This window comes from Heloderma suspectum, chromosome 3 (assembly GCF_057233095.1).
Source record: "Heloderma suspectum isolate Gila_16-S chromosome 3, 16-S_ref, whole genome shotgun sequence".
NCBI classification, from domain to species: Eukaryota; Metazoa; Chordata; class Lepidosauria; order Squamata; family Helodermatidae; genus Heloderma; species Heloderma suspectum.
The window spans coordinates 91244081-91270117 of NC_139460.1; the positions used below are offsets into that span (position 1 = coordinate 91244081).

A 26037-nucleotide genomic window follows, 5' to 3' on the forward strand; every position below is an offset into this window, starting at 1 on the left:
GGTATTTTAGAAAATGTTTTTATTGTAGAATTTTATTGTTTTAAACTGTTTTATTGTATGTTGTACATCGCCCAGAGTGGCTGGGTGACCAGCCAGATGGGCGATTAATAAATTTAATAATAAATAAATAAATAAAATAAAGCAGAGTCAAACCCAATGACTCAGTATTTGGAGTCTTAGGGATTCTCCATGCATTACATCATTAGAAGACTCTTTAAATTTTATTCAGCAGGACAGTTCAATTTTAACTCCTATCTTCTTCTGGGATAAAAGGATAAGGAGCAAAAGCAGAATGATGCTGGAGCAAGGAGCAACTGCACAGGGATGCTCAGGTACATCAATCCATGGACACTTTCCAAAAAAGAAAAGATAATGGTAGAACCCTGAACTGTCTTATATTAGAGTGAGATCACTGGTCCAACTGATCCAGCATAGTCTCCTCTGGTGGGCGGCAACTTTCAGGGGTCTTTATCCAAGATGCCAGGGAATGAGCTCAGACATAATGCATGCACTCTACACTGAATTAGGATCTACCTCAACACACACACACTTTTAAGTTTTATAATGGAAAACTGATAGCTTCGTAAATCTGGTGGTGACTCAGCACGCACACAAGCCAGTTTCCATAAACCGCAACTTTACTGTAGTGTGACCACCATTATGTAGTATGCACACCCAAATAAAAAACATGGACTCCTGGATAGAGTATAAAAGAGAGAGATCGGATTCCAACTTATAAGAAATACAATAGTAAATCAGCAATTTGCATAAGAGAGTGGCAATTCAAGACTAGTGATTCCGGCTGTACCTCTGGCTCCCAAGAAGAACACCATGGGAGACCAACCTGGTCCCATCCATTGGCCACGGAAGGAGCAGCTGCTCTAAAGCTTGCTTTCCTCTTGGCATTTCCTCCTCATTTCCATTGCCAGCAGATGTTACTGGCAGTGCACTCAAAGTAGCTTACACGAGCGCTACATAATTTACATTAGCACTAGTGCCAAATCGTATACTGCCCAACGTTTTCAATACTATAGTGACAACTCCAGGGAAGCTTGGTCCAGAGAAGCTGCTGCTGTTTTTACTCTATGCTTGCTCCACAGTTCAATAGTCAGTCTACTCAAACCAGTTTTGAAGGTGTCTTCTTAATTACTGAGTATTGGGGGGGGGGGGGGACACAAGCCTTCATTGACCAAAGTATGCCATTACTTAGCATGTTTTACCAAAATACTCAAGTCTCCTTCAAAACCGGTTTGAGTGGACCAGCCTTCTATAGACTACTGAATTATAGAGCAAGCACAGTATACACAACTTGAAGCAAACTGCTAGAGCTGGAGCAAGCTCTTCTAGGGGAATCACTCTGGATTTCTACAGTATGTAGAGCGGAATCAGTCATCGTAGTATCTCACTTTGGTAATACAGGTCACAACAAGAATCCAACATAAGGGCTGGATGCGCCCAATCTCATCTGATCTTGGAAGCTAAGCAGGGTCAGTCCTGGTTAGCACTTGGATGGGAGACTGCCTGGGAATCAGGCTTCTTGCACTGAACAGGGGGTTGGACTTGATGGTCTTGTAGGCCCTTCCAAACCTATGATTCTATGATATCCATTTTATATTTCACTTGCTACTACTATGGGAATACTATAATAGCCACCCACACAATGGATAATGATAACTGGTAAACGGAGAAATGAAGCCAAATATCCAATCCCTTCTACAAAGAAACAATGCGATCTTAGGCTATTAAAATTAATACTGCAGGGATGAGTATGAAAACCTATGGAGAGCGTGACTAGTGCTTCTAACACACATCCAGAGAGAAGGTTCCCAGCAAGTTAGAACAAGCCATGTTATCTCCATTCATATTATCAAATCTAGACACTATTACCCGATTTGAAAAGTTTCTAAATACCAGTTTGTTTTAATGGTTGACTGGATTTAGAATTCTAAATTTAGAATTTAGAATTCTAGTCTGGCTAGGCAGCTGCAGACGGGCACGTGCTCTGACGGCCCTGCAATACGAGCTTTTCATGAGAAAGACAGTTTGAACACCAATTTTCAGCTCTTTCCACTGCCTCTCTCTGTTGAGCGGTCTTGGAGCCTGAATTCTGGAATATCATATCACCCCCTTCAAAGGACTGCTTACCCAAACTCAGCAACACAAGGTCACAATCTACCCACAACTGAAAGCAAGGCAAAGGGGGAAGCTTTGGAACGTGACAGCGTGACGCAGAGGCTGGAGCGTTAGATTTAGACGTGGTAGTCCACTGGGTCACATTTCCATGAGGCTAAGAAAGCCTATTGGGTAGTCTTGGGCAAGTCAGAATCTCTTGCTCCCAGAGCTCCATGGAGAAAAGGCAGAATGCAAATGTATCAAATAAAATAGACACACCCCTTCCTGGAATTCATGCAATAATCAACACTGGTAAGGCTGAAGCTTGTAAATGGGATACAGGCCCAGGAGGAAGCAACAGCTCCCAGGATTTTACCTGAGCAAAGGTGGCTTTAGAGGTTATAAATCATGAACAACTACGGAAGAGGCCTAGTGGGTTTCCGGGGCGGGGGGAGGGACACAGAAGTCATTGGTAATGAATTTTCTTGCATCACACAAGGATAGTCTATCAAGTAATAAAGATGGATTAAAAATTAAGCTCTGTTACTATGACTTGTATCTTGCTGTCAGATATAACTACGCAACTGGAGAGCTGTAACACAGGGGCATCCTTGATTCAAAGATCCTGCTGTATGAGTGAAAGGCACTTCTGCATGTGAGTGTATGGGGGGGGGCACAATTTCTGCACCCTCCCTTCAATCCTAACCAAAAGACACTCTCTGAAGAGTCCCACCAGCCCTCTGGAGTCAGTTTTTGGGGTGAGAATGAAGAAGATTTGAACTTGCAATAGAAATTGGCTTTAAAAAACAACAATTTAAGGGATCCAAGGGTAACTGCAACTTTAATTCTGTGGAAGTGTCTAAAAATCTAGAGTTTGACAAGACACTCGACAAACAGTGGCCCAGCTCAAGCATAGCAGGAAACTATCATACGAGTCACGGAAGCCTTGAACTCCCCTCTCCATGAACCGGGCCAGCATGTTATGAAACTAAACTTGTTTTATGAAGAATGTCCTGTTTTCATTCACACTGCAAGTAGCATGATACTGACTGCACTGGACAAGAACAAAATCTCAGGCATAGATTAGCTGAAAAGAAACACAGAAATCCATTTCAGCCCTAATAGTGCTCCTTGTAAATTACTTTATGAAATCCTGGAGGATATAGCTGGGGCACCAACACAAAATAGAGGAGAGGGAATTTGCTATTTCCTTGGGTCAGAACATTTTCGCATGCAGTGTAAAAGGTTCAATTTGGAGAATGGAGTAAAAGTATAGCAATTTTTTTCATTTTTTTTACCCATGGTTAATGTAGCACTGTGATTTATAGAAGTAAGTAGGTGGCTCCCACGGTAAGTTGAGTTGTTCACACCTGCATTAAAATTAGGAGATTCCTCATATCATATCATATCAGTAGAAAAATGCTGGCTTGTAATATCAAATCACCCTGATTTAATATCTGGTGCTACCTAACACAGGTAGCACACAGCAAGGACAACAACTATTTTAAAGACACTTATACATTCATTCTTACTTTTTGTCATCTGCCTTGGGGGCCTCTCACCAGGCAGAAACATGGGATTTAAATATTTTAAATTATTTATTATGTATGCCAGCCTTCCCCAACTTGGTACCGTCCAGATCGGGGAAGGGTGATCTATGCAGTGAGAAACCCAAATGGTTATCAAGAGACCAGAATTTAGCCCAACTTTTTTTCTTGTTTAGTTCCTCTTTTCTTATATATTTTAATTAGCATACATCCTTCCACCCAAATAATTCTCCATTCAAAACATAAGATGGCTTACAAATATGAACCAGGGTAGGTGGGGGGCTGTTAACACTGTTTATTAACTACCTCGATCTGCCATCATAATTTTCCTTAAAAATTATGCAACTGTAGATTTGCATAAAGCTTTCTGCTAATTGTTTAATATGAAGGAGATCACTTTCTTTTTTCTGGTATTCTTTTTTTTTTAAATCAACTTCTTAAATGGCAGGAAAGCTGTAGTTGTTCTTAGACAGATGTACAATCTTTTCAAGAGAGGATAATGCTTTACTTACTGAATTGACAAGTTTTACAACAATGCACATTTATGTTGAAGCCCCAAAGATAAAACTTCCTTTATTTTGACCGGATTTCTTGTCTTTAGTCTGGTCATGAACCTGAGGCCAAAAACTGTGGGTCAAATATTGAAGGTCTATGACATACCTTGACATGATAATGGGCATCAAGCAGTATGTTTGCTGGCTTAAGGTCCAGGTGGAGCAGAGGTGGGGACATGCAATGAAGGAAGTTCATGCCCACAGCTGTCTCATGGATGATTCGGAAGCGTAGCTCCCAGGGCAGTGGTTCTGAGGCCAGAAGCTTTTCCAGTGATCCCGTCTCCATGTATTCCATGACCAAGCCCACAGGCTCTTTACAGATACCATAAACTGGAAGAATGTAGCGGAATTTTGCCATTTCCATTTTCTTGGCTTCTTCTAATAGTTCCATACGCTCCCTAGATAGAAAGAATGGAATACAGGGCTTTAGTTCACCTTTATCAATGGTGCTTCAGCCATTTATTAACTTTGACATGGTACATGGGACATTCTTCTATTTAACTGAAATTTAGTGCATAATTCCTGATATTACCACGAAGTGTCAATGCATTAGAACTACAAACAGGCCACCACAAATCCACTCATCAAGGATAAATGCTGCTGGACCACTGGAAAGGGCTTCTGTTTAGCTTGATGAGAACCTTACCTTTCCTCAGACACTGAATGGTGGGAGGGGTCTCAGCACAACAAACATCAGTGGCAACTATAAATTATGGCCAGCTACTAAACCACGCCAAACTGTGTGGGCTACTGGCTGTAAATTACCTGGCAACTTAAAATGGGACTAGTGAGCTGTTTTACTTTTACTGTGGTTCCAACAAATATTATGTTTACAAAGAACAGGAATTGTTAAACTGTGTACATTTTATGAAGTCAACCCCATTCATTAAATGGACTTAAAAGCTTCAGGATAAAAACAAAGGATAATCTTACAGTTACTAATGTCATGTAAGTTTACAAGTGGAGTAGAATATACATATGCAATTTTGGCTCATAAATAATCATCCTATTGTCCAGATAGAAAAGGCATAAAGGTTAGACAGATAAAGTATCTTAAAACCTCTCTGTTTACAATCCTTTATGAAGAACATAAAATATGCAACATGGTATTGAATTTTATCTGCGCTAGGATGAAAAAGTTAGATCTCAAGTGAACTCACTCTGAGGTTTTTACTCACTGGATTTTAAATGTTCTTAAATGTCTAAAAATTATCACCACATTTGTACCCCACCAAGGAGCTCAAGATAGCAGACATGGGGGTTATCCCATTTTATCTTCACAGCAACCCTGTGGGGTAGGTTAGCATGAGAAAGAGCATACATTATTTGCCCCAAGGTCATCTAGTACATTTCATAGGTAAAAATTGGCTAGGAAAACCCCCAGGTTCAGAAGTCCACCACTCCCATCAGCAGTCCAAAAACTTAACACTTGTAATGAATAAAAACCTCCATATTCCAGCATTTTAAAATGCTTTCAGTACCTCATGCCTTCAGAGGAAGGAGCAACAATTAATGCAAGTCAAGCCAGGTTATGGGCTATAGATAGTATACAGGTACAACCGAAAGTTGTACTATTTGCTGCCCTTTCTGATTAAGGGCACAGTCCTATGCATGTTCAGACAGAAAAAAGTCCTACAACTCCCAACAGTTGTTGGACTTTTTTCTGTCTAAACATGAATAGAACTGTGTCCTATATTATTTTAATCCTGTCTTTGGGGACCAAGCCCTCACAAGGTGGGTTACAAAGTAAGAAATTAGGATTAAGTACGTTACAGTTAAAACAACCAATCATGGGCTTACTGATATGGAACACAATGAAGCTGGTGTAATTTGAACATGGCTGCATGTACTAAAAAGAGAGGTCAGTTGTTCAAGAAAGGTAAAAACAGTGCCTTGAAGGCCATCACACAAAACAGAGTTCTATGTGTGACGGACATACAAAATCACCAAACATCCAAGAGTCCTGGTACTGTTCCATTTCCATGCTTACTTGGAAATATTCACACGAATATCCACCAGAGGAAATGCCCATTTCCTTTTAAGTAGCCATGGGCTTGTAATAGGGCACTGAGCAAGCTAGATGAGCAGACAACTTGCATGAGGTCTGGTTGCATGCCTTGTGACAGGGTTTTTGAAATGTTCACACAGAGCACACTGTCAAAGGCACGCAATCCAGTCCTCTTAGTCAATCAAATGGGATTGTGCCAGCCAAAGCAGGTGCACTTGGCAGGAATAATCTAGCATTGTTACCATGGACTGAATCTGTGCACAAGAGAATAGGTACTGTACCTACTTAAAACAGGAACTGTTGGAGGGGATGGTTTTACCCATGCCCTAGTAAAGAGCTTCATTCGGGTTTTGTGAGAAATAAGTGAAATCAATGTTAGTCATCAAGTTGGGCACACAGTAATTAACTAGCAAGTCCGTGTCTAGGAGTAAGAGTCTGATGCAGCAATGTTGGCTTTCAAGGTTGACACATCAAGTCACATCAAGTAGGATGAAACAAGACAGCCGAATTTTCATTAAGGCTTAGAGACATTTTTTAGTTCCTCCCTACCACCCCCAACCCAGTTCCTCAGCAGGGGTGTGGGAACAGATGGTGGGGGCTTTTTCTAGTATCCACAATGGCTGCTACCACTGCCCCAAGGCAAGCATCCTTTGAGATAATTGCCTTTGAAGAGAAACACCAAGGTGCTTTGACATGGAGGAAGGGAGTGTCAATGAACAAACAGAGCTAGCACTTGCCCCTAAGCATCCTCAACTCGTCAAGCTACAGCTAGCTTGGGATACAAGATGCAGAACATTTCTCTAACCACTACAACGGAGTTAGTGACGATGGCCAGTGACTGTCTTTACCTAACAATGTAAAATAAAACCCGCCAAGTCACAGACCAGTTTACAAAATAATAGGTCCCTATGTTATAGGGAAGGACAAGTGCTGGTTCCAGTTCTTGGGGAGCCCTTGGGCAAGATGCTCTCAGTGGGCCCCTGTGTCTTTTCCTCCTCGTCTGCACCACCTTACAGAGGGAGAAGACCATGCACATGGACATTACTGCTCTTTTCACAGCTTGCTGTGAGAGGGAAGGAGCAGCAGGGACTGGCAGCGTGACCCCTGCTTGGATGTGGGACTTGGCAGGGGCCCAACAAGGCCAACCCCCCAGACCCTGGGAAGAGCATGCAGTGATACTGTACATCCATATCCTGCCGCTGAAGAGCCTTCTTGCTAACTGTAGGCAAGTATAGGGGTTGAAATTCTGAGTTCAGTATTTCAATCACCTCAATATTAAAGGGGAAAAGCTTGATGGAAACTAGGAAGAATCAAAGGGAAAGCAAGCTAAGATTCAAAGGTTTGTCAATATTTTGTGATTCAAATAATTGCCTTGGGGATTGCAATGGTATGAAGCTTAGGAGCATTGTGTGGGTGAGGGTGTTGGAAATGGATAGAACATTGCTGCAATAATTTCTGTTGACAGGAGAAAGGCTGCTGCCTGTTAAACACAGAGTTATATGAACAGAACTAGATCTGAGAAAGTTCTTCCCCACTTTATGGCTCATTTGCCGGGTGGACAGAGAATGGAAAGTAGTATCATTCTAAATTGGACTGACATTCGGAACACTACCCCATCTGGAATATTCCCAAACTTTTCACCACATTGAGAACTGCTATATTGTCAGAGCACACGACAGGGGCATAAATGAACAATGTCAAAAGATTCACTCAGTTGAAATGAATCCAGTTCACAAGCAGAAGACATATTTGTATCCACAGTTCTTAATGGCAATAGCTGTTCCACCACTCCCATTGATATACATCTACTCTGTTTGATTAAGTATCAGAAGGGAGACAAATATGTCCAGGGGAGCATTCTTTTCACCTTTTAATTTCAGCCTAAATAAAAGAAGAGACATTTCAAACAGTCCTTCCCCAACCTGTGTTGAGCTGCAACTCCCATTAACCCCAGCCACTGGCCATCATGGCCGGGGAAGATAAAAGTTGTAACCCAACAGGCCTGGAGGGCACCAGGTTGGGGAAAGTTGTTCTGCACAATCCAGCTATACCCAGAGAGCCTGAGCACATGGAGGGCCTATTTGTAAAATCCCCTTTCACACGTTCCGCTGAATGCTCTGAGGCCAGCAGGTGCCATCCTACTCTCCCCCCTGCATGTTCAGTGAATGCAACTTTTGAGTGTGAGAAAGGGGTTCTTCTCTATTCCATATTGCTAATTGACCTCGCCTTTTTTTCCAGGCTAACATAAAGTAAATAATTCAACAGCCTTTATTGTTGAATATACTTCTGAATTAACACTTTATACCTGCCTTTCCCAATCTGGTGCATTCCAGATAGGTTGGACTCCCAACTCCCATGATTCCCAGCAGAGAAGGCTGCTGTATACAGAGTTTTGAATTCTATATAGATTCTGAAGCAAATGGGAAGCATTCAGCAAGAATATGCACTATTTCTAAAATCAAAGAAATCCCTTACAATAAAAAAGGAAAATCACTTCCATTCGGTAGTTAGGTTTTCTGTCACATAAATAGCTTTAAACAGACAGTGACACTCCAAACCCTAGTCTGAACACCCTTCCGTGGATACACACGCACACATTATGTTTGGCATTTGAATCCCCCATATAGAGACAATTCTTCTTGACATAATTCACAGTATTATACTAGGTGTTCACCAGTAAGTGCAATAAAAGTAATGAGAAAAACCTGAAGCAATACAACCACCTTCTGCATCCTTTCCCTCCCCTTGTAAGCTTGATTGTTCCCTTTGTATTCTTTAAAGGATCTTTGTCTCCTTGTATTTATATCCACCTACCTTTATTGCAATGCCTAAAGGACTGTACTCTGCAGATTACAATTATGAAAACTGGCTAGACAAGCAGTACTGCTTTAAAAGTGTATGTTTCTGCATCTACCTCCTGAGAGAAGCCAGTTAAATGCTTCATTATTACTCCAAAGAGAGAAAGAGATAATGATCCAGCAGCAGTCAGTACAAAAAAATTGCTGTTGTTCAGTCGTTAAGTCGTGTCCGACTCCTCGTGACCCCATGAACCATAGCACGCCAGGCCTTCCTGTCCTCCGCTCTCTCCCGGAATGTGCTCAAGTTCATATGCATTGCATTGGTGATGCTATGTAGCCATCTCATCCTCTGCTGTCCCCTTCTCCTTTTGCCTTCAATCTTTCCCAGCATCAAGGTCTTTACCAGGGAGTTTTCTCTTCGCATTAGGTGGTCAAAATATTTGAGCGTCAGCTTCAGTATGTGTCCTTCCAATGAGCAGTAAGGGTTGATTTCCTTTAGGATGGACTGATTTGACCTCCTTGCAGTCCAGGGGACTCATGAGAGTCTTCTCCAGCACCACAGTTCGAAAGCATCAATTCTTCGGCGCTCAGCCTTCCGTATAGTACAGCTCTCACAGCCACACATTACTACTGGGAAAACCATAGCTTTGATTAGATGGACCTTTGTCGGCAAGGTGATGTCTCTGCTTCTTACTATGCTGTCTAGGTTTGCCATAACTTTCCTCCCAAGGAGCAAGCATCTTTTAATTTCATGGCTACAGTCACCGTCTGCGGTGATCTTGGAGACCAAGAAAGTAAAATCTGTCACTGCTTCCATTTCTTCCCCTTCCATATGCCAGGAAGTGATGGGGTCAGATGCCATGATCTTTGTTTTTTAATGTTGAGTTTCAAACCAGCTTTTGCACTCTCCAATTTCACCCTCAACAAGAGGCACTTTAGATCCTCTTCACTTTCTGCCATTAGGGTGGTATTGTCTGCGTATCAGTGAAAAATAGATTTCTGTATTTAATCTCTGAACAAGCTACATGAACAGAGCATTAAAGTACCTGACCTGGAGAATTCGATCAAGAAGCATTTCAAGTATTTAAATTTTCCTATATGAAGGAGGTCAACCTTATCTATAAATCTTTTGTAACAGGACCCAATTCTGACCTGATAGAACTACTATCACTATTTAAATGTTTTTATGTTTGGGAGATAAACAATTCCCAAGTATCACACATTCAAAAAGGTGAGGCTTTCCAAGTTAGGAAATTTTGCACTTGTTGAATTTCTGCCTGTCATAGGCCCATTAAAGATAGGAAACTGCCTTATAGTGAGTGGGAGCAGGGGTCCATCTAGCTCAGCACAGTCGACGCTGACTGGCAGCGGCTCTCCAGGGTTTCAGGCACGAGTTTTCCAGACTTACCTGGAGATGCTGGGGATCGAACCTGGGACCTTCTGCATGCGAAGCAGGTGCTCTACCTACTGCTGGATAAGCCTGAGCACACTATCCATTATAGCAGTTACGTTTTTAATCTTGGCTGAAAACAGAAGCTGCCTGTATCGTGATTTTCACACTACAGGCTGCAGGAAGTAATTACGAGCCATGAAGGGCTTGTGTAGACATGTGTGGGTGTGTACAATGCAGCAATTGTACACTAAGTCCTGACATACAACTAATAACCTGTTCTTTGGTTCTATATGGTTCATATCTCATGAAAATACAAATACCCGGCCACATTTGAAGGAGCCCATGCTGTCCACTTTGTGCCCTTCGGCTACTGAATAGAAGTATGTTCTCTAATCATAATCTATTGTAATTGTCACCAACATATGAATCCTCTTGTCCAGCTACAAGCTTCCAAAAAGTGATCTGAACGGCCACTTTCTAGTACAGTGATATGACCATGAGCGTTTTGCAAGTTCTTAACACATGGAAGGCATCAGCTGAATACTGCAACATCTGGGAAGGTTGCAAGCCACCATGCCCCAATTCAATTCCCTTTCCAAGGAAGGCACAGAGCTGAAGCCTTGTTTTGTGAATGCACTCAAGACTACATCTCTATATCCCCCCACCCCGTACGTATACACACACGCACCTTCTAAGTTGGTTTTAGGTGGGATGTAAACACTGGCCTCATTTGCACATAATGCTAAAACATGGGGTTGTATCCAATGTTAGTCTAACTTAAGCTTCGTTCATTTGAATGGGTTTACTCTAAGTAGAACTATCATTGGATACAACCCATGGTTTAGTACTATCAGGACAAGCTGCGCCAAGCCTCATACTTGCATGATCTCCCCCCCCCCCCCGGTACAGCTGGGAGGAGAGAGATTAATCATAGCCCATTGTGATGTTTGAAACTGGACAAATGGGGTTGTATCCATTTGTATCCCTCTACCGGAAGGCTCTATGATCCAGCAGAGGCTTCCATGAGTGGTAATTGGAATGGTGGTGATCTCTGCAAATGCCTTCTTTCTTCTACAGTCCCCCAGGCCACCTCCCATGCTGTTCTGAAAGGTCCTCCACCCTCTGGAACAGACTTAGGAGGGCTGTGTATACGAGGCTGCAGAAGGAAGGAGGAGCCAGCAAAATGCCTCTCTTACCCTTTCCTATTTGATTTCATTGCATTGGCTGCCTCTACATATACTGGGAACCACATTCAGTTGGGAACCAACACTGTTGCTATAGCTTCATTGAATCTGTGACCCCTCATGTAAAACTGATCTGGGGATTAGAGGGAGGTGGTGGTAGGTTTGTGACATCACAGGCACCAACCAATCAATGCTATCCATAGGTGGCTTGTGTTGCCAACTGGCAGAACCAGTTTCTTTAGAGTTTGACACTGGAGGGAGATAACATTTGGATTAAATGCACTGGAGCAGCTTTGGAACAGGCCCCACTGCTCTAGAAATGTTACACCTGGCTTCACCTTGCAGGTTTGGATGTTTATCTGCCACCATCTTTTCAATCTCAGCTATGGCAGTGCTGCCATCTCTACAAGTACATGTCAGAGACTACAGACGTTACTGAACTTGAATACTGTATGATCAAATGTCTGAATTTTGGCTTTCAGTAGTTCAGTGATCAAGATAGATCAAGTTGTCTAAAAGATTAAGTTTCAAGAAATTGAATGGAATTTCTCATCTATACCACATTAGACATGAAGGAAAAGGATTCTTGGCTGTATACCCAGCCTTTTTTACTCCTAGCTCAGAGATTACATTTCATCATGTAAACACAAAAAAGGAAAATAATTTGTATTACAACCACGGCATTCTTTTTACCGTAGCCCCAGTCCTACTTAGTATCTGTCTAGTCAGAAATCATCTAATTATTCCTGGGGTTCTTCCTCTAGAGTCTGCTTAAAAAAGCAAACAAACCTCTAATAAACTGATCCTTCAATAGTTGCCAATTCATGGATTACTCAAACTAAAGCCAAAGTAGCATAAACTGATTTGGGCACTGAAGAGTTAGTGTGATTCAGGGCCACCTCACACAACAAATCCCTCTCAAACTGAGGTTTTTAAGTAGCTCAGTAAAAAATATTTGCATGTTGATAAGTTTTGCTTCTGTAACTGAAGGGATACACAGCAAGGCCAAAGGTGTTTGCTAAACTTGCACATCACCTTATTTGATCTGGATATACTTCCAAGTAACATGTTTATATAAAAACCTATATGACCCAGTTTCTCCAAGTTATGGAAGATGGCCTGCAACGAATAATTACAACTATTTTGTTTGTAAAGAAACAAGAAAGTACCTCACTCACAGACCCCATCATCACAGTAGGAATAATGTGTTCATCTGTCAAACTCAATCTCTCTCAGATTCTCATCTTTCTAATGCCAGGTTTGTTCCATCCCAATTCCACATAGGATTGTGATTTTTTGAAGTCAACATGAAAATTTGTGTTTTTAAAATCTGCATTTTTGTACACATCTTTCATAAGCATGTTCTGAAATGTATACATATTCAATGGGAGGAAGTGGGAAGAGTTTGTATATTTTTGCAAATATATGCACTTTTGTACACTGTTTTTTGTGAACTCAACTGCAAACTTCAGAAATGTACAGATTTCAGCAGCAAGCTGTATTCCTTTTCTTGTTCAGGTTCAGAAAGTGCAAATTGGTAAGTGCACTCTGCAATGCAACCAAACACATTTTTCACCCATTCCTAGTAGACTGAAAGTGAAACGAATTTTATTTACACTTTGCAAAATTGTCATAGCGACCTTTCCTAAATCATGACAACTGTTTAAAGACCTCAACATATGAGCAAAAACTGGCAGTTTGTGGTTGTACTCTTCCCTCAACTATGGCTCAAAGACAAGAAGTCACAGGAAAAAAAATATGACCATATATAGCAGGGCCCCCAAACCCTTTGGACCAGTGGGCACATTTGGAATTCTGAGAAAATGTTACGGTGCTCTCACAAAATGGTTGCCATGGGGGAGCTTGACAATTCATATAATGGCTGCCATGGTTGTCACAGCTGGTCACAAAACACCCATTTCCTAAAAGGCAAACTGATGAGACTAAAAGAAAAGTAACTTGCCCAAGAAGCTAAGCTAAGCACAAGACAGAGGTAGGGTCTGGGCTCCAAAATCACTCTTTTTAACCCAAATAAAGATGGCACTGGAGGACAGCCCTTCACTTTGCAGCACACCAGCCTCTCCATTTATTTTTTAATTAAAAATATCTTAAGAAATAAAATACAAATCAGGAGGAGGGCCAGGAAGCCTTTACGTGCCAAGAGAGGTGTTATGGACACCACGTTGGACCCCTGAGACAGAGACAGAGAGAGCATACACTTAGGTGCAGGGTGCAACGGCTCTAGAGATGCAAACTTACCAAAGAGAGAACAGAGAACAGAGACTTGCATTTAACTGGGGCACTTTGCCACAAAATGGAAAGATGCCAGTCTATTTACTGGCATTTAAAAAATAATAATGAGGTCTTTAGGATCTACTGAGGTGTTTGGGATCTAATTTTACTAATTGTTATGATTTTTTTTTTACCAGTAACCATGACTTCCTGTTACATTTTGAAGGCTCCCAGCTTGCAATGCTAAGTGCTTTGTAGCTAGCTGATTGGCCAACAGTCAGTCCATGCTGTTATCAAAAAAGAACCATTTACATAAGAAGGCTTCCAGTCGCTACCAAAGTTTGTAGCAAGCCATGCTCTCAACACTAAACAAGTAACGAACATCATGACACAGAGAAACCCAAAATATATACAAGGGACCTTAGTACTTCCTTTCTCGCTCCTAATGTGTCATTTGAGTGGGCTTGGTCAATATGCACAGTAGTTAGCGGGGAGGAGTAGGCACTAACATTTGTTATGCACTGTATTACTTCTCCAAAGCTCCATGTAGAATAGTAATTGCCAAGATATTATCTTGCTTTAAAAAGCAGTAAGGTTGTGCATGTGTTGCCCATAGCGACACTGCTCATGTGACAGAAAAGCACATGGACACCTTTGCTGTGATCACATTGGCTGGGAAGAACCTAAATGGGAGTTATCTACTTGTCAGGAGACTTTTAGAGAACCCATTTTGAAAGGGACAATTCCTTATTCCAGAATAATTACAGTTAGTGAGAATTAAAATTGGGAGTCCTTATTTCAAACATAACAGCTTTAATTTCTACTTTTTTCCTACCTTAATTGCAGTAAACACACAATAAATACAATTTGTTTAGAAAGATCCTCTTGTTGAGGGTGAAAGTGGAGAGTGCAAAAGCTGGTTTGAAACTCAACATTAAAAAAAAGAAGATCATGGCATCTGACCCCATCACTTCCTGGCATATGGAAGGGGAAGAAATGGAAGCAGTGACAGATTTTATTTTCTTGGGCTCCAAAATCACTGCAGACGGCGACCGTAGCCATGAAATTAAAAGATGCTTGCTCCTTGGGAGGAAAGCTATGGCAAACCTAGACAGCATAGTAAGAAGCAGAGACATCACCTTGCCGACAAAGGTCCGTCTAATCAAAGCTATGGTTTTCCCAGTAGTAATGTATGGCTGTGAGAGCTGGACTATAAGGAAGGCTGAGCGCCGAAGAATTGATGCTTTCGAACTGTGGTGCTGGAGAAGACTCTTACAAGTCCCCTGGACTGCAAGGAGGTCAAATCAGTCAATCCTAAAGGAAATCAACCCTGACTGCTCATTGGAAGGACAGATACTGAAGCTGAAGCTCAAATATTTTGGCCACCTAATGCAAAGAGAAAACTCCCTGGAAAAGACCCTGATGCTGGGAAAGACTGAAGGCAAAAGGAGAAGGGGACGGCAGAGGATGAGATGGCTAGATAGCATCACCGATGCAATGAATATGAACCTGAGCACACTCCAGGGGAGAGTGGAGGACAGGAAGGCCTGGCGTGCTATGGTCCATGGGGTCACAAAGAGTTGGACACGACTTAACGACTGAACAACAACAATAGAGAACATATACTCAAACATTTATCGAATACAACATGTTATTACGTGCCAAGTATTATATTAAGATACATTCCGTAGTTGCCTGATCCACAATCAAGTAAAGCCAAAGTTACTTTTCTGCTGTTCGTCTTGCTGACTCAATATAATTCTAATAGTTCAACACACACACTGTCTTTTTGAACAGACAACTGAGGTAACAAGCTTTAAGGTTTCACACTTGAACCGTTACCTGAATTGCAAGTTATTTTAGCCACATCAGATTATAAAATTAAAAAATCCCTGTTGTGAACAGCTTTGCAGCACATTTATACAGCATTAACATATATGGTCTCTCTCCCACAGTTGATACCTACAGATCACAAAGCCTAAATAATACTTAGACTTGAGAGCGAAATGGAGATTGCAACCATAATGAGGCAGCCGTTGTAAAATTCAGCACTGTAGAATAACCCACAGAGGCCAGGCACAAGTCTGAAGAATCCCACTACTCCAAATTCTATAAAACTAGAACAGTAAACACAACATGCACATATTGTGATCCTACCCTTTCTGCTGGATTACACACTGCCATTTATCTTCCCTCCAGAGAAGTTCTAAACTAACAGACTGTCTTCTATAACTTGGAGGAAGAAATATTTTCTAAACAATGATCAACTAGTGTGGGCTTCTCAGCTTCCAAAGAGCATCTAAGATACAATTCTGCTTTCCCAGTAAAACAAAACAGTCATTTCCCCCCAAAGCCATTCATGATTAGTCATACTGTGTAGAGTTTACTCTATGGAAAAAATATATCTGATATTGAGAAACAACCTATAGTTCATAACTTATACCCCACCAAAAAATCATTGTCAACACTGCTTAACTCATGGAAAACTGTTTTATTACCCAAGAATTATGTCTCTCTTCTCCATTCTTCAGCAATGACCTTTGTGAGACCCTTACAAAGACTGGAATGGACCTTGCAGACACTTGCGTGTAAACACGATCCATGGAAATAAAATTAAATTAAGTGGAACTCCCAAACACGAATGTGTAAAATTAGGAGTTACAAAAACAAATAGCAGCCGAAAACTCGCTTGGATAGGAATATCCACTATACAAATTAATCCAGTTATGACATAGTGATCCTATCTCAATATGAACAATTTGATAATATATCACAGATTATTATCCATGTGGTAACTATTCCTCAAATGCATCCAGTCTTGCAGTCTTACCACACTACCTTCCACCAGCACAGGTTTTGGTTTCTGGTTTTTTTAATGTTACAATGAGCCTAAAGAGAAGATCCCACTTACATGCCCTTCCTTTTGTTTGGTTTCAAAAGAAAGCACCCAAGCAGTTCCTGCTTTTGTGCTGCCTATTTTGAACTCTGGGGCTGCAACAGGCATAGTTTAGTATCACAAGCCAACACATGCCTGATTAAGGCAGGGCCTAATGTGCTGGGAACTGCTCCTAGCCAAGAGCACACAACATTTAACTGAGCGAGCATGAAATTCTTACCAGCAGCCTCCCTGAAGTGGTTAAACAATATCACCACCACAACAGACCCACCCAGTACATTGCAGGGGAGCCTTCCCCAACCTGGTGGTGCCCACAAGATGTGTTGGACTACAACATCTCTAGCCTGCACAGCCTATTGTCATACTGGTTGGGGATAATGGAAAATGTAATCCAACACATATGGCAGGCACCAGGCTGGAAAAGACTGTCATAGGCAAGGGACAACACAGAAGGTACTGGAATTGCCTTTCTACATTAGGTATGGTAAACGTCATTAGTTTGAAGCAACAGGTTTAATGACTCTGTTTAGTCACCATTTATGAAGGAGCCAGATGATAATTCTGCTCATTGTGGTTGAGGCCCTGACACATTATGGCCCATCTTCAAAATGCATTCATGTATGGCCTTTAGCCTGCATCTTTTTAGCAAGATAACTTGCTTTCATTCTTTTTGCCCTGCCCAGCTGGGGGTGGATAGTTGGGAAGAGAAAGAGTTCTTTAATCCTTCACTTACCTGGATAAAAACTTTTAACATCATGGTTTATTCATTACTGAATAATGAATACACATTGTTCCTTCCAAATCTGAGATTAGTTTACTTCCTGCAGCAAGCCATTTTTCGAAACGAAAATATTCATCTGTACCTCTTAAGCTGTACCAGCAGAGTACAAACTCCATTGTGACAATGGTCTTCATTAAAAAATGACAAGTTAGCCTCACATATCTTATATTCATTTACTAAATTTATATCCCACCTTTCCGCCAAAAATGTCGCTAGAGGCCCTCTTCACTTTACTATCCAGTGCCTTAATACTGAAGCCTAATCAGTTTGGAAGCAAGACCCATGTGTAGAAGTTACTGTAAAAGGAGTATATACTTCAGTTATCCCATGCAGACTATTCTCCATGTAACATGAATCTTATATCCCACCGCTAACAATTCCTACCACCTAGAGTCATATAAAGAAGTTAAGAGCGAGATAATTTCATCCTCAGAGACCTAACACTACAGGTGCAAAAGTCTGTCCTCCAAGCTATTATATAGAAACACTATGGAAAAATTCAGGAAGGCTAAAGAAATGTGTGAGAAGAGTTGAATGCAGCTTGTGAACTCACACACTCCTCACGCAACCAAAGGTATATCCTTGAATCTTTATGTCCATCTAGGGCTTGCAGTTTTTCACTATTGCTTTTTCAGGGAATAGATTTTTTAAACTTTCTGACTACCATCAAAATAGTAGCAGCCAGATAACTCTTCTACACAACTATTTTATAACACCAGTGGAACATCACACTACTGGTATTAACTCCTACCAAAAGTATTTATGTGCCCAAGCACATAATAAACTTAGCTTATTAACACATATCACATTGGTTTATTAACAATGGCGCCTAATATGGTTCTTCCATTACTAGAAGGAGTTAACAAATGTGAAGCGTTATTAAAATGTATGTATGTTTTTGCCTTTAGAACAACAACATTCTGAAGCAGTCTCACTGAACAGTGAAGGAACAAAGAAATTCACTAGGTCCAAATTGGAGCTGAGGAAATTTATGAAGGATATTTTTGTGTGTCACATTCCAGATTCGGAATATGGCCTAGCAGATTCAGGAGATTCCCCCCCTCCCTGCTCATCCACTGCCCCAAGGTTTTTGTTCCACTTTTCCCCTTTGCGTGGATCAGTAGTTAAGAAGTTGGGAGATTATGAAATTGCACCAAATATAATGGACTTGGCAGCAGTATACGAACTTTCTACTCTCAGGAAAACCTTTCCACATTCATGTATCTGTTGTGGGCCCCTTACAAAATTGCAGAGAATTTGGGATACATTTTCAGGTGGACTTCTAAGCATATCTAGGGTGATGGCAAGATCTGTAGTGTCAAGCTATCACCATGTGGAACTGACAACACATCTTAGAACAGTCTTCCCCAACCTGGCAACCTCTGGATGTGCTGGATTACATCTTCCATCATCCCTGTGCTGGCTAGGGATGATGGGCATTGTAGTCCAGCACATGTGGAGGGGACCAGTTTGGGGAAAGCTGCTCTGGAACATACACAACATTCCCCTGGAGCTGCACACTGCAGAGAATGGTCAATAATGGTGGACAACAACTGGATTTGGGGCAGCTTGCCTACCACCATCGATCTTACGATGGAATTCCAGGATTCTGTGAAGGTACCTATGTCTATCCTATAGAATGATTTCTGCACAGAGTATGAATACTCATTGCATTTTGGATCAAGGAGGGTTTTTCCTCCCTCCAGATCAGGATGAGAGCATATACCTATGGTTTGACTCTTGAAGCTATCTTCCTTCTGTTTGAGGCACACCATGGTTTGGATTATGCAGCTTGACCTGTGGGGACTGGTGAGTGGATGGGCCTAAAAACAGGCAGAGGATTGGACTAGATGACCTCTTCAGCTTCTTTTCCAAGACTTTGAGTCAGATACATCACTAATAGCAATAATTTCAATGGCAAAACACATTTCCATGTACAGCCGAAAGAAGTTATACCAAAAGAGTTTTCCCCTTTCCTCAAGAAGTACTAGGTCAGGTATCTTGGTCCACAGCTAAACAGTGAGCAAAAAGTGAGTACTTGCAAGTGAGTTGTTTTGCAGTAAGTAATGATATCAACCAGATTCCACGGCAACGTTTTATAATTAAGTCTGAATGATGTACAAATTACTAAGATTTAGGTCTGGTGTCTATTAACTGATGCCTTCACATATGTAGCCAAGTAGTGGTGTTTTCTGAGACCAGTGCCTGCAGACAAATTGGTCCTACAAGATCCTGTTTACATTTTTCTATGCCTACAAGAGTTGTTTACATTTCCCTTGTGAAAGAAGGGTCTTTCATGAATTCCAAAAGTATGACAAATACCTATTAATATATGATTACAGCCTATATATGCATATATCATTCATGCACCTGCTGAATGATATATGCATATATACAAAGGTCAGAGGACCTGGAAGGTGTTTCTGGGGACCTATGAGGCAATGGCAATATAGACATATATCACACGTACATCATATGAGGCTTGACTTTTATAGCTTGTTAAGAGCTTTGTTTAGCAGACTTGGTACAGCAAATAAATGTAAAGATAGTGATCAGTTTAATCTTGTTGATGGCTACAAAGTTGCCCCACGAGAAGAGATCGCCTAGGAGGCAGAACTTCAAATTAAAAAGAAACCTTTATAGGTCCTCAGATCAGAAGCCAAATATTTGTGATCTGTTGTTAAAAGCTGTTCAATATATTACATTCACACCCCATTTAAAAAGAAAGAAAGAAAAATCCATGGAAATTTTGTCACTTCAGTGCTTTACAACTCAGGCTGCAATTCTAAACACACTTTGAACACTAGAAAATGCATTATACCAGGACAGATTATTTGTCTACCGGGCTCTGACTGGGAGCTGCTCTCCTGGATCCCAGGCTGAATATATCTTTTCCATCACCTGCCCCCATGATCCTTTTTACGGTGCAATCCTATGCACGTTTAGACAGAAAGAAGTTCTACAACTCCCAGCATTCCCCAGTCAGCATGACTGGCTGGGGAATGGTGGAAATTATCAGGCTTTCTTCTGTCTAAACAAGCCTAGGATTGCGCCCTGAACTGAAGATGCCAAGGATTGAATCTAGGACCTTCTGCAATACGTGTGTTCCACCATGGGTGCAAGCCCCACTGAACATAACATTCCAAATCCCATATCAGAGTAACTAGGCCAACCAAAGATCACAAAAAATGTGCAAGTTTTCGAAATCTCCACAGCTGTTCATCAGGGAAGGTATTTTAAAAAGGAGGTGGGGCAGGAGAGGGAAATACCTTGATGGGGCTTCATCACCCAAGTCAGATTCCCACCTCCCTTATCCCCCACACACACCTGCTTTTTATAACATTAAGAGATCTCAAAAACCTGCACATTTTTAATCAGCTTTTGGTTGGCCTAATGAAAGGTATTACACTAATGTGGGATTTGGAATTTTTTATTTATGGTCGATGAAGCTTCTTATGGTCAAAGAAGCTTCCCTTTGCTTCTTGTGACCACTGCACACAGTGGCACTTGTGTCTGGGTAAATACGCAACAGGCTTCTCTGTTGATCTGCAAAACAGGCCTCTGCTCACTAGTTGACAATTCCCGAAGGGCAGCTCAGACTCTCCTAGGAATGTTGCTAACGGTTTGGGGGGAAAGCAAGGCAACCCAAGCCTCTCTGGCCCAACTCTGCACAAAAACAAGCCCCATCAAAGCCAGCGGGCTTTGCTTCCAACAATGCTTAACGATGTTTTTCAACCTGGTTGCCCCCCCCCCCCGCCGCCAGACCAGTCAACGGCTTTGGCTCGAGTCATTCAAGAGCAGCTTTTTAAAGCAAATGAATGCATCCCCTCCCACTCACCCACCTATGCCATGGCAGCTTCATCCCAACGCACAGGAGCCTCACGGACATCCTTCGCATGCCACCGCCTACTCCTTTGCAAAACAACCGGTCCTTTCCACTCTGAAGCACACCCCTGAAGGAAATGCAAGCACGACAAGAGCTGCGCAGGCGAGGGCAGGCCGATCGCTTCTAGCATCCCTTCACTGTTGCCAAAGCGCTTTGCTCATAACCGCTGCCTTGCTTTTATTAAGCGAGTGCATTACAAAGGAGGCATTAGCGCAAATCAGCAGGCAAAATTGCCTCGCTGCGCAAAAGCCTCCTTCGGAAATCGACAGCCTGGTCTAATGAAAAACATTCGCTTCCCGCACCACATCCAGAGGTAGAAGAACTTGCACCGAGCAGTCTGGGGGCCGCGGGAAGCATTTGTGCTTTGCTTTAATGCAGGCGAACTCAGTCACAAAAGAGCATCACCCAAGCGGGATTATGAAATACTCGCAGAATTTTGGGTGCTGAGCCTCGATGTCTATCCCTTTCGATTTCTTCCGTGTGTAGGCGGCTCAGCAAACAGAAATTTAACCCCCTCTACCCACGCTAGAACGGGCAAAAGCAAACAAGCAGGAGAAAATGGGTTTTCCTCGAATCTTCTTCAATGCCAAAGATCTTAGATGACGGAACGGCATGAGGGACGGGATTTTAACTATGCAGAAGGCCTCCTTAAGAAGTCGATTACACATTACGGCCAACTAATTCCATGCAACCCCTCCCTCGCAAGCCTAGCTAAGAAAACCCGCGCTGTCGTTAAACGGTAGGGTTACCAGGATACAGCCATGCTTTTTGGTCTGTTTTTTGGGTTGTTGTTTTTTTTTAAAGAGGAATAAATCAGCTGCACCCGACTCCGAACTGCGTAAAAAAGATTAATGCTAAAATCTAAATTGAAGAGGATTTGAAAAACAAAGCACACACCTGCAAACACAGCCAGCAGCTGTTACAGCCTAAACACGCTTGCTCGGAATTCGTAGGGATTCACTTCCTACGAAACGGATCAGCATGGCAGCTTTATTCTGAAGCTGCTCAGAAGCAAACGGGCCTGTTTCAGAAGCGCTTTGAGCTTGTAACTGATGCTTGTAACTTTATTTATTTATTTATTGCATTTATAGCCCGCCTTTTTTCCCTCTTGCAAGGAACCCAAGGCGGCGTACATTATCCTCCTCCTCTCTGTTTTATCCTCACAACAACAACCCTGTGAGGTAGGTTGGGCTGAGAGTCTGTGACTGGCCCAAAGTTACCCAGTGAGCTTCCATGGACAAGTGGGGACTAGAACCCAGATCTCCTGGCTCCCAGTCCGCCACTCTCACCACTACACCGCAATCCTATGCATACTTAGACAGAAAAAAGTCTGCAGGGCTTTTTTTCCCCTTCTGTCTAAACCTGCATAGGATCGCACCCTTAAAACACTTGCGGGGCCGCCCGGCTTCCGCAGCGAGTTTGAGCTGTTGACGGCTTTTCCCGGGGCACCTCGCCGCGGAGCGGCCGCATGAAACCGAGGGATCCGCTCCAAAGCTTAAGCGCCTCGAGGACAGCCGGGAAACTACTTTCGTGGTTGCAACGCCGCTTGCCTATCCCTCAGCGATTTCGTTTTTAAGATCCTCCAAGAGAAGCCACCGCCACCCGGCATGCTAAGCCTGTGATCAAGTCTTGTTCGAGGGAACCCTCGCTGCCCCGCAGCCTGCAGCCTCCAACTCCTTTGCTGCACTTCAGGTCGGATGTGGCAAGCCCGGCAAAAGGTCGACTTTGCCCGAAATCGGCCGGTTTTGATCCCCCGCCCCCCGGCCCATTAGTGCCCGCTGCAGCGCAGGGTTGCGCTGGGTTGCGCGCCAGTGGTGCCACCAGCCCCGCGCTCCCTTCCGCGGAGCAACGCCCAGACAGGCGGGCACTTACTTCTCATCGACATGCAGGCTGGGCGAGCACTTGATGGCGAGCCATGTTTTCCAGTGTATGTGGCGGACTTTGTAAACCTGCCCGAAGCCGCCGGAGCCGATCTTCTCCCAGCTCACGAACTCGCTGGAGTCGAAGGTTTTCAGCAGCCCCATGGCCAACGAGGAGCGACTCTCCTGCTCCATGGGGCCCCTGGATAATGCCTCCCCAGCGTGACAGCCTGGCTCGCTCGCTCGCTCTACGGAGCCGCCTACCCGGCCGCCTCGCTGGCTGCGCTCTGCTCTTGCCCAGGTGACTCAAGGTGTACTCATTCCCCAGGAGCCATGACATCACTTCCTGGGCTCGCTTCTTGCCGCTCTGTCGGCGGTTGTCAGCCGAGCGGTGCCAATCAGAAACGGGGATGGCAAAGGAGGGGTGTTGCTCTAGCAGGGCCGCCGTTGCAAAACTGCGCGCAGGAGAAGAAAGGGAGCGTTCCCGCTGAAAGGCGGCGGAGGCGGCTCGGGCCACGTTGCTTCCAGGGGAGCCGAGGCTGCAGTCCTGTTTGCGCTTACCAAGAAGGAACCCCGTGACCTCAAGGGGACTTACTTCTGAATAGACATGCACAGAGCTGCACAGTCACTTTATAATACGCAATAGCTGAAGGTCTCTGGGCAGGTCCCCAAACAAAACTTAAAAGCACAAAATACAATAACATAGTAAAACAGAATATAAAAAACTTACATTTAAATTGGACTAAAACCAGAGTAAAACCCAACAACGTGCTAAATTGTCTGTCTGTCTGTCTGTCTGTCTATCTATCTAAAACCCTGGGGGTGGGGTGACGAATGAATCTGGAGCACTTTTAAATCCAATGGGTATCCACCTAATACACTTTAACAAGGAAATAAATATTAAGGGCACAATCCTATACATGTTTAGACAGAAAAAAGTTCCACAACTTCCAGCATGCTGGCTGGGGCATGCTGGGAGTTGTAGGGCTTTTTTCTGTCTAAACATGCATAGGATTGCACCCTTTTTTCTGTCTAAACATGCATAGGATTAGCAATATAAAGGCTTCCACATTTTTCTGTACTCCTGCACTCCAAGCCTGTGTATTCTGATTAGTACCAGAGGAAGATAAGAAATGCTGTGCTCCTCCTTGATAGCCATTGGTGTAAGTGGAGGTCTTTTTACACCAAGCCCAACCTAATTGTCTGCCTAACTTCTCCATTTCATCCTAAGCTATTACAAATCACAGGCTTGGGCTTTCCCTCAGGTTCAGCAGCATCTGTTTCTCCTCCCCCTGATCCTTTTTCATTTTGTCTTTGTTTTGCTTAACATCCTGTCTGATGAAGAGTTTTTATGAACACAGCTTATTTGCTTCTCTATGACTTTTTAGGTGGTCTTAACAAAGGTATAAAGCTACCAGTTCAAGCAACATCATCACATGAGACAACAGCAGCCACATCAGCAAGGGCTTGTACACCAGCCCATCTTCTAAGGGGATATATGCCATCATGTGCCAGCAGTGTCCTCCCATTTACATCAGCCAAGTCTCTATACAAGAGAATAAATGGACATAAATCAGAAATAAAAATGGCAGTACTCAGAAACCAGTGGAGAAGTATTTCAATCTCTCTAGTTGCAATACTTAAATAAAAAGGTGTCTAAGGGAGACTCCATGATGAGTTGGGATACATCTGCAATTGAGATGTATTTGTATATTTGATGCTATCAGACTTGGGCTCAATAGCAACTGGGAGTAGCTACCTCACTACAGAAAGCAATTGTTCCAGAGCTTCCAGACAGAGGGCTCCTAGTGCTGCCAATCAAAAGACATTGTGCAGCTATTCTGACTCTTCCTTCTCAATGGATTGTTGTCATTACAAAAAAGATGGAAGACGAGATCCAATTGGTGGTTCAAAATTGGGAAAGGAGTACGACAAGGCTGCATATTGTCACCCTGCTTATTTAACTTATATGCAGAGTGCATCATGAGAAATGCCGGGTTGGATGAATCAGAGGTCGGAGTTAAGATTGCTGGGAGAATTATCAACAACCTCCGATATGCGGACGATACCACCCTAATGGCAGAAAGCGAAGAGGATCTAAAGAGCCTCTTGTTGAGGGTGAAAGAGGAGAGTGCAAAAGCTGGTTTGAAACTCAACATTAAAAAAACAAAGATCATGGCATCTGGCCCTATCACTTCCTGGCATATAGAAGGGAAAAAATGGAAGCAGTGACAGATTTTACTTTCTTGGGCTCCAAGATCACTGCAGACGGTGACTGTAGCCATGAAATTAAAAGACACTTGCTCCTTGGGAGGAAAGCTATGGCAAACCTAGACAGCATAGTAAGAAGCAGAGACATCACCTTGCCGACAAAGGTCCGTCTAATCAAAGCTATGGTTTTCCCAGCAGTAATGATGGCTGTGAGAGCTGGACTATAAGGAAGGCTGAGTGCCGAAGAATTGATGCTTTCAAACTGTGGTGCTGGAGAAGACTCTTACGAGTCCCCTGGACTGCAAGGAGGTCAAATCAGTCCATCCTAAAGGAAATCAACCCTGAGTGCTCATTGGAAGGACAGATACTGAAGCTCAAATATTTTGGCCACCTAATGAGAAGAGAAAACTGGAAAAGACCCTGATTCTGGGAAAGACTGAAGGCAAAAGGAGAAGGGGACGGCAGAAGATGAGATGGCTAGATAGCATCACCGATGCAATGAATATGAACTTGAGCACGCTCTGGGAGAGAGCGCAGGACAGGAAGGCCTGGCGTTCTATGGTCCATGGGGTCACG

At 42.8% G+C, this 26037-nt stretch overlaps 1 protein-coding gene across 2 annotated transcripts in view; it reads right to left on the minus strand.

Moving 5' to 3' along the window:
* The window catches only part of RIPK4 (receptor interacting serine/threonine kinase 4), a 37127-nt gene extending 13588 nt beyond the window's left edge, over nucleotides 1–23539 (minus strand). For both annotated transcript variants that reach the window (XM_084843784.1, XM_084843783.1), the window contains exons 1-2: nucleotides 23264–23539; nucleotides 4320–4611 (exon numbers count right to left, since the gene is read on the minus strand). In XM_084843784.1, the coding sequence (XP_084699910.1) occupies nucleotides 4320–4611; nucleotides 23264–23445 (474 nt within the window). In that variant the 5' untranslated portion in view covers nucleotides 23446–23539. The remainder of the gene's footprint in view (nucleotides 1–4319; nucleotides 4612–23263) is intronic.
* Between the last annotated feature and the right edge of the window lie 2498 nt (nucleotides 23540–26037).